This window comes from Stegostoma tigrinum, chromosome 29 (genome assembly GCF_030684315.1).
Source record: "Stegostoma tigrinum isolate sSteTig4 chromosome 29, sSteTig4.hap1, whole genome shotgun sequence".
In the NCBI taxonomy this organism is placed as follows: Eukaryota; Metazoa; Chordata; class Chondrichthyes; order Orectolobiformes; family Stegostomatidae; genus Stegostoma; species Stegostoma tigrinum.
This window is the reverse complement of record NC_081382.1, coordinates 41,770,269-41,786,091: the sequence shown is the minus strand read 5'-3', so window position 1 is coordinate 41,786,091 and position 15,823 is coordinate 41,770,269. Positions and strand designations below refer to the sequence as shown.

The following is a 15,823-nucleotide window of genomic DNA, read 5'->3' as shown; positions in this document are numbered from 1 at the left end:
AGAGTTTGTTACATGTTAAGGTCAGGGGTGAACGGGGCAAAGTTCGGGATCGCGGCGTCTGTTCCTTGATTCCGGTCTCAGCTTCAGCAACATGTCGGGGCCGAACGGGGAGCCGAGTGTCACTGTGGGGCAGCAGCAGCAGCAGGAGGAGGAGGATGAAGCGTCTGAGGAAGGTAAACCCCAGGACAGGGATCCGACCGGACCCCCACGCAAATAAATCGCATTCACTAGATCCAGCTCCCTGCCTATCTCCCGATTCGGACTCAACCCCATCCCCCTCAAAACCCTTTAATAGGACACTCCCCCCCCCCGCCTCCAACTGGACACCTTCACGAAGGCCCTGAGACGGGCTTGGGGGTGACCTTATACCAATATATAAAGTCATGAGGGGCCTGGATAGGATGAATTGTCAAGCTCCCAAGGCTATGGGAGTCCAAAACTAAAGAGCGTAGGTTTAAGCTGAGAGGAGAAATATTTAGAAGGGACCAAAGGGGCGACTTTTCAAGCAGAGGGTGGAGCGTGTGTGGAATGAGCTGCCAGAGGAAGTGGTGGAGGCTGGTACAATTACAACATTTAACAGGCATCTGGTTGGGTATATGAATGGGAAGGATTTGGGCCCAATGGGATGAGATTTATCTAGGATATCTGTCGGTATGGACAAGTTGGACTGAAAAGTCTTTTGTTTGCTGTACGTCTCTGTCACTTTCAGCATTCAGCCTTCACTTTGCTTATTCCCCCGAGGGTGTGCTGTATTTGTTGGTGAAACCTTTCAGATGAAAATGTTATCTGACTGAAATCCAGTCAATGATGAAGAGTAGAACAATACTAATCCCTGATATCCTGGTGAATGTTTACTCTCCATTAACATTAAGTTGTTGTGTGATGTTCCCCAACCCCGCACTCCCACCTCATTGTTCCCCAACCCCGCACTCCCACCTCATTGTTCCCCAACCCCGCACTCCCACCTCATTGTTCCCCAACCCCGCACTCCCACCTCATTGTTCCCCAACCCCGCACTCCCACCTCATTGTTCCCCAACCCCGCACTCCCACCTCATTGTTCCCCAACCCCGCACTCCCACCTCATTGTTCCCCAACCCCGCACTCCCACCTCATTGTTCCCCAACCCCGCACTCCCACCTCATTGTTCCCCAACCCCGCACGGCCCGTTTCTATCTCCTTCCCAAAATCCACAAACCTGCCTGCCCTGGTCGACCCATCGTCTCAGCCTGCTCCTGCCCCACCGAACTCATCTCCACCTATCTGGACTCCATTTTCTCCCCTTTGGTCCAGGAACTCCCCACCTACGTCCGTGACACCACCCACGTCCACCTCCTCCAGGACTTCCAATTCCCTGGCCCCCAACACCTCATAGTCACCATGGACGTCCAGTCCCTGTACACCTGCATACCGCATGGAGATGGCCTCAAGGCCCTCCGCTTCTTCCTGTCCCGCAGGCCCGACCAGTCCCCCTCCACCGACACTCTCATCCGCCTAGCTGAACTCGTCCTCACACTCAACAACTTCTGTTTTGACTCCTCCCACTTCCTACAGACTAAGAGGGTGGCCATGGGCACCCGCATGGGCCCCAGCTATGCCTGCCTCTTTGTAGGTTACATGGAACAGTCCCTCTTCCGCACCTACACAGGCCCCAAACCCCACCTCTTCCTCCGGTACACTGATGACTGTATCGGCGCCGCCTCTTGCTCCCCAGAGGAGCTCGAACAGTTCATCCACTTCACCAACACCTTCCACCCCAACCTTCAGTTCACCTGGGCCATCTCCAGCACATCCCTCACCTTCCTGGACCTCTCAGTCTCCATCTCAGGCAACTAGCTTGTAACTGATGTCCATTTCAAGCCCACCGACTCCCACAGCTACCTAGAATACACCTCCTCCCACCCACCCTCCTGCAAAAATTCCATCCCCTATTCCCAATGCCTCCGCCGCATCTGCTCCCACGATAAGACATTCCACTCCTGCACATCCCAGATGTCCAAGTTCTTTAAGGACCGCAACTTCCCCCCCAAAGTGATCGAGAACGCCCTTGACCGCGTCTCCCGTATTTCCCACAACACATCCCTCACACCCCGCCCCCGCCACAACCGCCCTAAGAGGATCCCCCTCGTTCTCACACACCACCCTACCAACCTCCGGATACAACGCATCATCCTCCGACACTTCCGCCATTTACAATCCGACCCCACCACCCAAGACGTTTTTCCATCCCCACCCCTGTCTGCTTTCCGGAGAGACCACTCTCTCCGTAACTCCCTTGTTCGCTCCACACTGCCCTCCAACCCCACCACGCCCGGCACCTTCCCTGCAACCGCAGGAAATGCTACACTTGCCCCCACACCTCCTCCCTCACCCCCATCCCAGGCCCCAAGATGACATTCCACATTAAGCAGAGGTTCACCTGCACATCTGCCAATGTGGTATACTGCATCCACTGTACCCGGTGCGGCTTCCTCTACATTGGGGAAACCAAGCGGAGGCTTGGGGACAGCTTTGCAGAACACCTCCGCTTGGTTCGCAACAAACAACTGCACCTCCAGTCGCAAACCATTTCCACTCCCCCCTCCCATTCTCTAGATGACATGCCCATCATGGGCCTCCTGCAGTGCCACAATGATGCCACCCGAAGGTTGCAGGAACAGCAACTCATATTCTGCCTGGGAACCCTGCAGCCATATGGTATCAATGTGGACTTCACCAGTTTCAAAATCTCCCCTTCCCCTACTGCATCCCTAAACCAGCCCAGTTCGTCCCCTCCCCCCACTGCACCACACAACCAGCCCAGCTCTTCTCTTCTCTTCCCCCCGCCCCCCCCGCATCCCAAAACCAGCCCAACCTGTCTCTGCCTCCCTAACTGGTTCTTCCTCTCACCCATCCCTTCCTCCCACCCCAAGCCGCACCCCCATCTACCTACTAACCTCATCCCACCTCCTTGACCTGTCCGTCTTCCCTGGACTGACCTATCCCCTCTCTACCTCCCCACCTATACTCTCTCCACCTATCTTCTTTACTCTCCATCTTCGGTCCGCCTCCCCCTCTCTCCCTATTTATTCCAGTTCCCTCCCCCCATCCCCCTCTCTGATGAAGGGTCTAGGCCCGAAACGTCAGCTTTTGTGCTCCTGAGATGCTGCTTGGCCTGCTGTGTTCATCCAGCCTCACATTTTATTATCTTATATTCAAATTGTGTGGTGTTTCTTGCATTTAAACAGTGACCACACCTGAAAACTACTTGTTTAAAGTGCCATAGGATGTCCAAAGATTGTGAATGTAAGTTGTTGTGTTGTCATTGATACTAGCAGTCTTTAGTGCATTGCTTCCCAGATTTCTCCCCCCCTGAGTGACAGCAGAGTGGGTTACTGCTGTGGATTTGAGAGAGCACGAGCCTGTTGAAGCTGGAGCAAAGCTGCTATAATTTAGTCAGAGTTCTGCAATGATCATTGCTGCTTGTAAGCCATTTGGAGTCCCAACCCCCTCTTTGAGAAGTCCTGCATCAGGCTAATATAGATATCTTTTAGTTTCTAGCGAATATCTTTGCTAGATCAAGTAGCTCTAAGCCCAACTGTCTTAATACCTTGGGAGATGAAAAATATACAAATAAAAATCTTATGTGGAGAAAGGCAGAGCATAAATGTGTGTTCCTTTTTGTTTTGTAACTAGTTCTATTGACTGTGATATGTTGTATCCTTCACCTCACTTCCACCCTCTTTTGGCAGAATACGCTGCACTCAATTTGATGCTTGACCAGATCAACTCTTGCTTGGACAACCTTGAGGAGAAAAATGATGTTTTAAATGCAAAACTTCGAGAATTGCTGGAGTCAAATCGCCAGGTGAGGATGGAATTCAGGCAACAAGTCCAGGCACCAACCCCAAAAGATTCCCAGGACTACAACTCTCAACTTTGATCACTGTCTCTGTATCAAGCTGTAATATTACATGTCCTGCTTAAGCATTTTAAAAGCAAATGTTAATTAGCTGTAACCATTGCTAGTCTCTTTACTTTCCTGTGACCGAAGCACTGTAGTTTTAATCAGTGAGTTGCAGTTCTACCTGTGATAACTTTATTTACTTTTGACCACTTCCTATTGGTTTTGGCTTTGAAATTCCTGTTCCTTTTAGGAGGAAGCTCGTTTGTAACAGATGTCATGTTGTGTATCTTCCACTTGCGAGTTGCAATAAGAAATTCTATTTCAGTGGGATTCAAAGATCTAAAAAAGGTGAATGTTTGACCTGATGGGATACCTGAAGTTCATCTGGTTAGTCCTACTGATTTGGAGAAGGTCAAACCACATGATCATGCCTCCACTGGGAAAAACAATATTTTTTTTTCCTCTAAGTAGCAGTTCAGAGGGTAACACTCACTCTCTTTTTCATCTTGAATCACAAGGTTGTAGATTCAAGTTCCAGACCGGAATGTCAACACAAGAGACTGATGTTCCAATGTAATACTTTAAAAGTTCTGCACTGACAGAGGTGCTGTCTCTCAAGTTTTAAGCTGTGGCCCTGCCTTCTCAGGTGGACAGCAATTTCAGAGTCTGAGAGTTTTTCCTTGTGGGCCAACTAATATTTATTCATTAATCAGCTTCAGTTTGTCATTTACTGCATTGTTGTTTGTAGGAGTTTGCTGTGCGAAAATTAGTGCTCTATTATCCACATACAACACCAGTGACTATATGTCAAATGTGTCACTGGCAGTCAGGCAGTTCGGGGCATCCAGTGATCATGAAAAGGGCTGTATAAACACAAGTCTTTTCCTTAATACAACTTTTTCTTGAATTTGTAAATTGAATTTTAAAAACAAAATGACAACCTCTGCCAACCATTCTGTGTTTTTAAAACCTAAACAATTTTTTTCATCTTCCTGTCTATGTAAGGTATTTTCTCTTGTACAAACTTGCATAAACTTATAAAATGAGGATTAATGTGAAGTAATTTGTTAACTACTGCCACAAAAATTACCCAAGTCATCATCTTTTTCTTTATGTAAACATTCCTAGATTCTGTCCCCCCCCACTTAATTCAGGTGCTCAGTACAAGAGAAATTTGGTGATCAGATCTGTCTCTCTATTCTAATGAGGACCAAACCTGTGCTCAATCCTTCCGATTTTACGCTCTTTCTCTTTTTAATAGTTTTCTTTTTACTGAATGTTCCTGTAACCTGTTGGAGCTATTTCTTAATGGGACTGTTGTGCAATATACTGTGATTTCTGTACTGAAAAATCTACCAAATCCTCAGTAACAATGGGAAAATGGTTTTCAGGGGAAAAAAATGTTTCTATAACAAGTCATTCTGAATTTAAGGATATCTTGTAAAATGCTTTTGTTGTTTTCAATTTAGTTGTTGGCACATATGTCAACCCTGAAACCTCCAAAAACAGGGGTCAATGTATATGTCAAGTATAAAACATGAACTGCCAGTATGGGTGGTCTCTACGTTGAAACATGAAAACATAGTACTGGTCATTCATATTAATGTAAAATAGTTTATTCAATAAATTAATTGTACAAAACCTTCTAACTACAATGTAAATGTTTTAAAACTCATCAAAGTAATTGATTGTGGCATCCCATACAAAATTTTAAGTTCAACTTCACTGAGTCATTTTCCTGTTATCTCAGTGTAAGGATCAGATATAGCACTTTTGGTTTCAGAATCACTCTATCACAATAAGCTATCTTTTTATGCAACCAGTGAACTAACATGCCAGATTTTTTTTGGAATGACCTGATCACAGTTTTGCACCATTAGGATCCTGTGAATTGATGACAAAATCACACAAGGTATCACAAAAGTTGCTGGAAAAGCACAGCAGATCTGGCAGTATCTGTGCAGAGAAATCAGAGTTAACGTTTCAAGTCTGGTTTCCTCAGTTCTGAGGAAGGGGCACCAGGCTCGAACCATTAGCCCTCGTTTCTCTTTGCAGATGCTACCAGACCTGCTGAGCTTCTGTGTTTCTTTCTGATTTACAGCATCTGAAGTTCTCTTGATTTTTCACGTGAAATATCAGTTGGAGGAGCACATATATTCCTACTCTTTGTGAGGTTTTTTTGTGTTTTCCCACTGTGTATACCTGTTCTGATCTGTGTGAACTTGATCCTTGAATTACTTTCAGGCATATATCCAAAAGTTGAATTATGGATGTCAGGCTCTGACAATGTAGGTGTGATTTTTTTTTTTACAGGGGTGCCTCTTTATATCGTTGATTGTAGGAACTGAACTTTCACAAACTAATAAACTGCATCATTTACCTAGACCACTGGAATGTCCCTTACACATTACTGATCCCATTTATCCCAGCCTCATCCAGCCAACCCTTGTCATGGACATGCACATAAGGTACTGCAGGCAAGTTGATTTGTAGCGCATTTTTTTGTTTGACATGGATTATAGGCTTTAATTTTGTTTCCTTGGTCTTGTAGGCTCTCTCAACTATAAATCTCATCGCCTCCACTCCTGTAATTTTCACTAAACTATTTTTTAAACCTATTTGGGCGTGTTGAAATTCATGAGCATTTCATTTGTATTGCTTGTGGTATCATGAGTACTCCAGTTTTTACCACTGTCTGATGAATTGCTGGAAACTGGTAATTAAAATATTTTGCTAATTACATGGTAATCTTGGTCTCCTGCCATAATAACCATTTCTTGCCCATCCAGTTGCAATGCCAACAATCTCTTGCTGTAAAATATTTACTGGACTTAAGATTTAATTTGGTCTACCTAAGTTTATATACATACGTTGCATTTCTGGTGACAATTTTCGTTTTAAGACATGCTTCTCAAGATTAGGCCAGTGGCTGGCCCCTGATTGCAACGGCATCCTTAGGGCACATTCCTTCTTCCTGTCTGGCACTAGTTTTTTGGGGACACCAAATTCTCTTGCTGCAGCAGTTACGTGTGTTAGCAAACATTAAGACTCTTAGCTCAGAGCATCATCTATTTTGTCAGAAAATTCATTTTCTTTGTTCACCATGCAGGGTGAGCTTTTGTGTAGGTATCATAAACTCCTGTGCATTGCAACTTAGCTTGAATTGCATACAATTATAAGTAAATAAAACATGCATTTGTGAAAATTCTTTCATAGAATGTGGAAGTAGCTTCTTCAACAGTTAATCATTTTCATTTTCTTAGATTTTATATGCCCACAGAGTTGTGCAGTAATTTACCAATCTCTGAGATTTTGATTACAGACAGGTTCTCTCTTCTGCTGCTGGAATTACTAATATTTCCTTAAAGGATGTAAAAGATCATTTAAAAAATGATTGTTTGTTGCTATGAAGGAACAACTGAAACAGTGCATGCTGTTATTTTGCTGCAAAACATTGTGAAAAGAGCAGGAGCAGCCTAATACCAGTATGTGCACAACATGTTTGAATGTTAATGTAATTTAGACTAACCTAGGGTTCCAGGTAATTTGCAGGAGCTGACTGATTAGTCCCTTTGTGTATGCATTTCTCAGATTGCTGTGTATAGAAGTATAAATATTTGATTCTCTTTTCATAAAGCTGTTGATTTAATATTATTGCTGTTTGTAAATTCTCTTATTAAGTTTACCGATTGTAGAGGCTGTAAGTTTTAGTGTATTGAGAAGATGGGGAGCTGACTCTCCAGCAAATTAGAGAGCTGAAACACCACCATTTAAATATTTAATTGTAATAATGTGCAATCTTTCTGCAATTATGTTTGATCCCTGTTGTCTTTGGAGAAGGAGCATGTAGTGTCCACCAATGCTCTCCGTGCATTTAGGGAGAAGTGGTACTGCAGGAGTTTTACTGCCCCCTCCTACTCTGTTTTAATTTAGTCCTCTCCTTCCCTCCCTACCCCTCTCCCTTACTTTTTAGATGACAATATTGCCCTTAACAGGCTTTGCTTGTCAATGTGTCATTTGCCACATGGGTCCTTCCTGCTTATGGAAAAAATGCACAATAAAGTCTTTGCACGGTGGTGTCTTTTTACTGGAAAAGAAATAATGTGCAGTTTCTAACTGGCCATCACCAAAGGTGCAGGTACTTGCAGCTCGAATGGAAAGCAGTGTACCTTCCAATTTTGTTAGACTGGAGATACAGAGCTCAAAACCAATTTGAGGTGTCATTCCTCACTGTAATTTAAGTTGCTCCATTGTCAGCTGCAGTATCAGTGGCAAAACATCTTCTGAAGATGTTTTCAAAATTATATACTATTGAAAATGTAAAGTATTTCATTGGTTGTTTCTGCTGGTTGATGAATAACTAATAGAATTAGGACAATCGCTAGACGAACAAGGTGGGGGTTAACTAGGGCATGAATTTGCTTCCACTACACCATGCATTGCACTCCCAAACAAAACTTGCTTCAGATATTTTTAAAATCAACCTGTTGCAGAGGTGCAATGACAAACTTATGCAACAGCTGGGACTTGAATTTGGTCCTCTTAGCTCGGAGGGACACGACTATTGTACCTTTAACACAACTTGAATTTGGTCCTCTTAGCTCGGAGGGACACTACTGTTGTACCTTTAACACAACTTGAATTTGGTCCTCTTAGCTCGGAGGGACACTACTGTTGTACCTTTAACACAACTTGAATTTGGTCCTCTTAGCTCGGAGGGACACGACTATTGTACCTTTAACACAACTTGAATTTGGTCCTCTTAGCTCGGAGGGACACTAGTGTTGTACCTTTAACACAACTTGAATTTGGTCCTCTTAGCTCGGAGGGACACTACTGTTGTACCTTTAACACAACTTGAATTTGGTCCTCTTAGCTCGGAGGGACACTACTGTTGTACCTTTAACACAACTTGCAATATCACCTGATTTCTCTTAAGAAGCAAAAACTTCACAGGTGATATTAAGATAAATTGACATTCATTTGCTGCACCTAGAAACTGCTAGCCAAAAGATGAAGTGGCGACTGAAACTGAAACTAGGTGTTAACTTATAGCTTGAAGGTTGTGTTCCAAATGCAGATTTGTTCCATTATTCGTTCATATGATGTGGGAGTCACTGGATGAGTCAGCATTTATTTCTCCTCCCCAGTTACCCTTGACAAGGCAGTGGCCAGTTGCTTCTGCAAACCATATAGTGTAGGTAGACCTGCAGTTAGGAATTTAATGATTTTTTTTTAACCCAATAGCATTTGAAGAAATACCAACATATTGCTAAGTCAGAACGGTGAGTGATTTGGTGTTCCTCTATCTGCTGCTCTTGTCCTTTTAGATGGAAGTAGTCATGAGTTAAAGTGCTGCCTAAGGAGCTTTGGTGAAATTTTTGTCGTGCAACTTGTAGATGGTACACACCACTGCTACTTAACATCTGAACATCAGTGTTGGAGGGTACGGATGTGGTGCCAATCAAGCAGGCTGCTTTGTCCTGGATGGTGTCAAGCATTTTGAGTGTTGTTGGAGCTGTACTCATCAAGGCAGGAGCAGGGAGGAGATATTCCATCACACTATGCCTTACAGATCACAGACAGGCTTTGAAGCATCAGGAGGTGAGCAACTTGCTGCAGGATTCCCAGCTTCTGAGCTGCACCTCCAGCCATTATAGGGCGAGTCCCATTCAGTTTCTGGTCACTAGCAACCCTCCAGGATGTTGACATTGGGGCATTCAGTGACGATAGCACAACTGAATGTCAAGAGGTGACAGCCAGATTGTCCCTTACTGGAGAAGGTCATCGCCTGGCAGTTGTGACATTAATGTTACTTGTCATCCCAAGCATGGGAACTGCATTTGGGCACGGACTGCTTTAGTATCTGAAGAGCCCTAAATGCTGCTGAACATTGAGCACTCATCGGTAAACATGCCAATCTCCAGCTGCAGGAAGAAGGGGAGATCATTGACGAAGCAGCTGATGCTGGATGGACCTAGAACACTATCCTGAGGAACTCCTGCAGAGATGTATGATTCCCAACCAATAGTGTACCCCCTTGATTCTCACTGATTCCAGTTTTACCAGGGCTCCTTGATATCAAGGGTAGTCACTCTAACCTGAAAAATTAAGTCACAAGAAACCTCATTCTATAGGTGGAGAAATGCAAAGAATTTCTAAAAAGTTATTTATGTGTAGTGAGCACACAATTTGCCATATTTAAAAATTATTTCAACTAATACGTGACTGAGGTTTTATTTCACGGCAGCCAATTCAATCACTAACTGAAAACAAACATGTTTCTGAAATTACAATGAAAACAGTATTTTATTTAGAATAAAGAAAAACATTACTCACAAACAACATGAAATGACTTTAAAAAATTAATCAACAGTAAAAGGGACAACCATCTTCAAAAAAAAGTAGCATTTAAACACCCCATTACTCTAAATACACTGAACACTGTCCATCCAAAATATTCCTTTACTACAATTCCAATAGTGTTCTTCGGGGATTTGTAAGGAATTGAGCGCTAAATGCTGATGATACATTTATTGTGACATTTTACGTATCAGCTTGGTCAAGGATGCGTAAAACAGGTGAAGAGAGTATACGCACTTCACTGTCTACAGTGGTAGTACCTCTTCAACGTTATTGATGGTTATGACGAGCGGATCTCCATGGGAGAGGACGCCATCTTTTTACCTTTGTTTTAGTTCATCTCGGAGGTGTAAACAAGCACCTAGTGGAGAAGTGGATGGCTCATTTGAACAGATCTCCTTCACATGGCTCCTCGGTTTGAAATACTGGGACCATTTGGGAAGAAAGTTACACAGGAAAGACCCACACAAACAGAGTGCTGCAGAAACTCAGCAGGTATGGCAGCATCTGTGGAAGCAAGAAAGTGAATTAACATAGAGTCTGGTCTGATTTCTTCAGAATTAAGTAAGTCATTTGGCCTCAACATTATCTGCTTCTCACTCCACAGATGCTGCAAAACTTGACATGTTTCTCCAGCATTTTTCATGTTTGTTTCAGATTCCAGCATCCACAGTATTTTTCTTTCATTTGAAAAGATCCACGTTATTAATTCTGGGTTTAGCTAAAGAATTCTGCTCTTTTTCTTCTTTGAAGTAGTAGCAACCTAACTTATACCCAGTGATAGGGCCTACGATCATCACCTCCATTCATAAGTGCTTATGACACTAGATTCTCAAATGACTAATCTGAGGCAGTGATATGAAAGTCAAAAATAGCAGATGCTCACATGTCTATACTGGCTTTACAGACTGCTATTCAGATTATTAAGGGGAATGCCGGGAACCATATAGTGTGATGAAACAAATACACTATTGCTTTCAACAGCTTTAATCCCTCCCAGATGGTTGAAGTAAAGATCTGCTGTGTGATGGAGGAAAATGGCCCTTTCACAAAAGAGATTAAGAGTTTGGGGATAGAGTAGCATTGGAGAGCGTGAATAATCCCGTGCAGAGTATGCTGTCAATTCTGAAACCCACATGGTTTTTTTGGCATTATTTATGTCAAATCATACAAGTCAAACAGATAATGGTGATAATTATCCCCCAAATCTTTTTACACAGCTCTTATATTCTTCATTCTAAGGGTCCTGTATGAACTCCGACAGCGTACCTGGTAGCAGAATCTAATGTTCCAGATTCCAAGTCTGCCCCGACTCTATCGCAGAGGCCTCCAAATGCTCAGTCTTGGAGTACATTAAAGACAGGGGTTGATGGATTTTTAGATACTAAGAAATGTAGCAGGAAAGTCCAGGTAAGGTGGAAAATCTACCATGACCTTTTTGCATAATGAAACAGGCCCGATGTGTCTGCTCCTGATCCTGATTGTGGTTGATACTTCGTTATTCTATTAAGAGCATCCTATGTATGCTTACTGGGTGCTGTGCAAATATCTGGGGCCATAGGTAACTCCAATAGCCTGACCTGCAACATGGTGTGCGTGTGTATGTATGTATGTGTGTGAGAGGAACGTGGGAGTTTACACAAACTGTCTCATACTCCTGTAATCACCTCTTTCCCTCAATCTCTATCCTGAGTCAAAATGAGGTTTAACTGCCACTCTCATAGGGGTTACTTAGTTGTAAAATTAAGTTGTGTTCTATCATTAAAGACCTAATGAAGTACTGCCAGGGATATTTATGTTTCCTTACCCAAGGGCAGTTTAAACCAGAACACAGAACCCTGGACTGGGGTGGCAGAGCAGCCAATGCTCAAGGACAGTCATGCAAGCCAAACCAAGCCCAAGAAAGAAGTAATTTCTTTATACTTTATGGTTCTGTTATTTCAAAACCATGAAATGAGTCTCTCTGAAGAGGAGGTTAATGGAGGCAGCATGGTTTCAAAACAGACTTCCTGGAATAGTGAGTGAAACAGACTCAAATTTAAAACAAAACACTAGTGATGCTACTTGGAAAAGTGGGTGGCACTTTGTTCGCATTTGCACGGCTGTTCCAAGAGACAAAAAAAAGCACAAAAGTTCTTGCTAAGTCCTGTACCAACCATTAACCACTATGCTCCCAAACCCGTACCTAGATTACACAGTTCCAGGACTGGAAAGTAGACCTGGCCAAATATCATGCTGGATTACAAACAGCAAGAGCCAGAATTGTTGTAATTTCACACTTCAATCTCAACAGAGTCATGCCATTACACGCTATTACAGTTAGCCCACACAAATAAAAGTTACACCAACAACGTCTTAGTGTCTCCTTCAGCCAGAGGAAGATTTTATTAATATAACTGAATATGCTAGAAATGCAGAGTGCCTGGACAAGGGATCCCTCAGACAGACAAGAACACCGACATCCAGGGTGCACAATCGGGCTTTGGATATTTACTGCCTTCCCTTGCTACCAGTAATTCAATGTACTGAAATTCTCTCATTGTAAGGGCACATCTAGAAAGACTGAGGGCAGCCCACTAACAATATCTTCAAATTACCTAGGGATGTACAATAAATGTGGTTTTGCTATTATCATCCACATCCCAAATTCTTTTGGATTTTAAAGATAGTGCTATTTTGGTTGAATAGTCAGTGAAGCTGAGAATAGTATCACACTATGCATCTGATGTGAATGCAAGAACTGCACCTGTTTTAATGGCATCATGTAGCACCAGGAACTGATGCTTGGAAAAAGGGACTCAAAAATGTTTTCCTCATAAGCTGTTTAATTTTAATCCATCACAACTGATTCCAAGCCATGCATAAGAGTCACCCCAATTCTTGGCTCAAGCAAAGGAACTTTCTTTTCCCCAAACCCTTACTTTCCACCGTGCTAGTTTAACTAAAGATCCCCACCTCAGAAACCCTACTCAGTCTCCAATTCCCCCCATCCTGGCTAGGGCTTTAAGAAGAAAGGAGAGTTAGCCATGAGTGATTTTGGAATTAATACTGGGAATTGTGCAATAACCTTGGTAGGTCTGAGAGTGTGGGCTACATTATGTTCCTACCATCTGTCAATGCAAGCGCGCAACTCACACTTTGTGCAGATAATGTTTTATTGCTCAGTGTGAAAAATCAGTTTCTATCTTACAGCAAGTGGAGGTGCGCTTTCATGTTTAAATAAAGTGAAATCCCCTAATCAAAATGATTCCATTTTCTACTTCACACTCAGTGACAAGGTTGCAGTGTATTGCAATGCAATAATCAATAGCAAAGGGTACCAAGCAGGAGCATCCCTACTTGGCCATGCTACATCTCAATGTCTTCCATAAGCAACTGCTGATTTGAAAGGAGGCTTTAAAAATTAAAATTATTAAGATAGGGTTCCAAGCCCACAAGGAATTACTTTGTTTTAAAATACCCAAGGTTCAGGTATCAGCAGTGAAAGGACAGTGTTCAAACACATGGGATTACCAGCCGCAGTACATAAAGTAAAGACTGCAGTGATGTTACTTCCATAAGCAAACACTGAAGGCAAATGCTCTAGGTTAAAATACTAAAATCTCTGGAGCATCCAAGTTGCCTCTACTTTATAATTCATAAGAAAGTGGTAAAATATTTTTGAACAGGTACTGCATTGGGACACTACAGTTTATAATCAGCAGTGGACTTGCACGATATTCTTCCCTCACTGACGGAAGAAAAATACATTACCATAGACAGTCCACCATGAACCTAACAGTGACAGATCCAGATTTATCCCAATCATGGTAAAAGAGGAAGATTTAGATCCTTAATTACTTCTTCCGTCTTGCAGAGAAACGACGGCCTCTAGTTGCCCTCCCGGATCTAGTTTTGGGGGTATTGCATTCCAAGGGTACTTGATCACTCTCAATCTCAGGCTCGTTACTTTCCTCTTTGACAGTCACTTCTTCACATTCCTTCTCGGCCAAGGGCTCCTCTTCACCATCCTCTGTTTCACTGGGTTCCTCAACCTTGGTCAAGCTGAGATCACACTCCTCATTTCCATCCTGGTCATCATCTGCTGCTTCACTGCCAGTAATAGAACTCCCTTCACACCTCTCAGGAGCAGCCACCTGCTCCACTGCTAACCTGTCACTGCCTAGTGCCTCACTGTTTGGGACAGGGACGTCAATTAGTTTACACTCAAAGTCTGTGGCAGGTGCACTTTCAGGGATCTCGCCACTTCCGTCAGTGGGGCTCTTGAGCTGGAGACTCTGAGAAGGGGAAGCACTGTCCTGGCCCACACTGGGAATGGCATCATCAACACCCAACAGAACAGGAGCCTGGATCTCAGAATTAGAACTCGCTTCCTCCATCTCAGGCTTGCTGGCAGCAGCTTCGGTCGATGTTTCGTCAGTGTTCATCTCTTTCTGACCTGCTGGTTTGTGATCATCTGTTGAACCAACGCTGCTCACCCCAGATGGAGCTGGGTCTTGAGCAGAGGCTGATAAACAGTCTTGGGCTCTTTGTGCTTTGTAACCCTGTTTGGAAAAAAAATAGTAAATATAAAAGAAAAATGGGGAAAGGCACTAAACATTTGGAAGTATCAGTTACAAAATGCATACTTGAAGTCAATTTTGGGTTTTTTTATTGATGCTGATTGTAACACATTCATATAAAAAAATTGCCTTCCTTTCTAAGTTCCAATGTTGTGCCGTTCTCTGGTTGAGTATTCAGGGAAATTATCTGCTCCTAAATCTTGTGCTGATACTACAAAATTGGCAAGTATGTTATTTGCTGACCAGTTCCTCTGCACTTCACGGGAGCTACACCATTTTTGTTTTGTGCCCAACACAACAGCCCAATCCATTGCCTAAGAAGGAGAGAGAATCCTACAAGCTCAATGCTACAACTTGCGATAATTTTCAATTATCAGTTGACATTCATCCACCTAAAATTGCAACCCTCTCGTTCACCCTAAAATACTTAAATTTCAGTTATATATAATGTTTCAGAGCATTTCAAATCTCCTTATTCTACCTCTGTAACCACCTCCTGCCACAGAATCTTCAGGGAACTCAGTATTCATCTAATTCTGGCATCCTGCACATCCCATCAGAATTGCCGTATAATTGGCAGCTATGCTTTCAGCTGCTTAGGCCCTAAAACTCAGGAACTTCCCACCTAATTCTCTCCAGCTCTCACCACACTATCCTCCTTTAGGGCATTCTTACATATTTCTTTGATTATAGTTTTTGACACCTGTTGTTAGTATGACATGGACTTTACCATTAACCTTTGTTTGGTAAAACTCCTGTCTTTAAAATAAGCCCGATATGCTAAAAGATTTCTTATATACAACTGAGAGCTCCATTTGAACGGTAATGCCAATTAAATATTTTTCACTAAATCATGTTTTTCATTAACAGAGCCAAGCTACTTTATTTAATTCATAATGAAAATCTTATCGCCAAAAGTATTTAGAATCATAGAAAAGCACAGCACAGATGGCAGTCATTTAACCCATAGTCTGTGCTGGCTTTTTTTGAACAGCAATCCAGTCAGACCCATT

At 42.9% G+C, this 15,823-nt stretch overlaps 2 protein-coding genes across 4 annotated transcripts in view; one reads left to right on the top strand and one right to left on the bottom strand.

The window, feature by feature from the left end:
• On the top strand, window positions 1–7,539 carry bbln (bublin coiled coil protein). The gene is made up of 2 exons (XM_059638263.1): window positions 1–173; window positions 3,731–7,539. Exons 1-2 carry the CDS (start codon window positions 92–94, stop codon window positions 3,919–3,921), a joined length of 273 nt encoding a protein of 90 aa, XP_059494246.1. The 5' UTR covers window positions 1–91; the 3' UTR covers window positions 3,922–7,539.
• Window positions 7,540–10,175: 2,636 nt separating this feature from the next.
• Window positions 10,176–15,823, bottom strand: part of LOC125465276 (cip1-interacting zinc finger protein-like) — a 72,027-nt gene continuing 66,379 nt past the window's right edge. For 2 of the 3 annotated variants that reach the window (XM_059638151.1, XM_059638152.1), the window contains one exon: window positions 10,176–14,792. In XM_059638151.1, the coding sequence (XP_059494134.1) occupies window positions 14,085–14,792 (708 nt within the window). In that variant the 3' untranslated portion in view covers window positions 10,176–14,084. The remainder of the gene's footprint in view (window positions 14,793–15,823) is intronic. The other variant, XM_059638153.1, reaches the window with a different exon arrangement.

Coding starts and splice junctions, on each gene's coding strand:
- bbln (XM_059638263.1), top strand. CDS start 92: ATGTCGGGGCCGAACGGGGAGCCGAGTGTCACTGTGGGGCAGCAGCAG. Junction 174..3,730: donor GGATGAAGCGTCTGAGGAAG/GTAAACCCCAGG, acceptor CTCTTTTGGCAG/AATACGCTGCACTCAATTTG.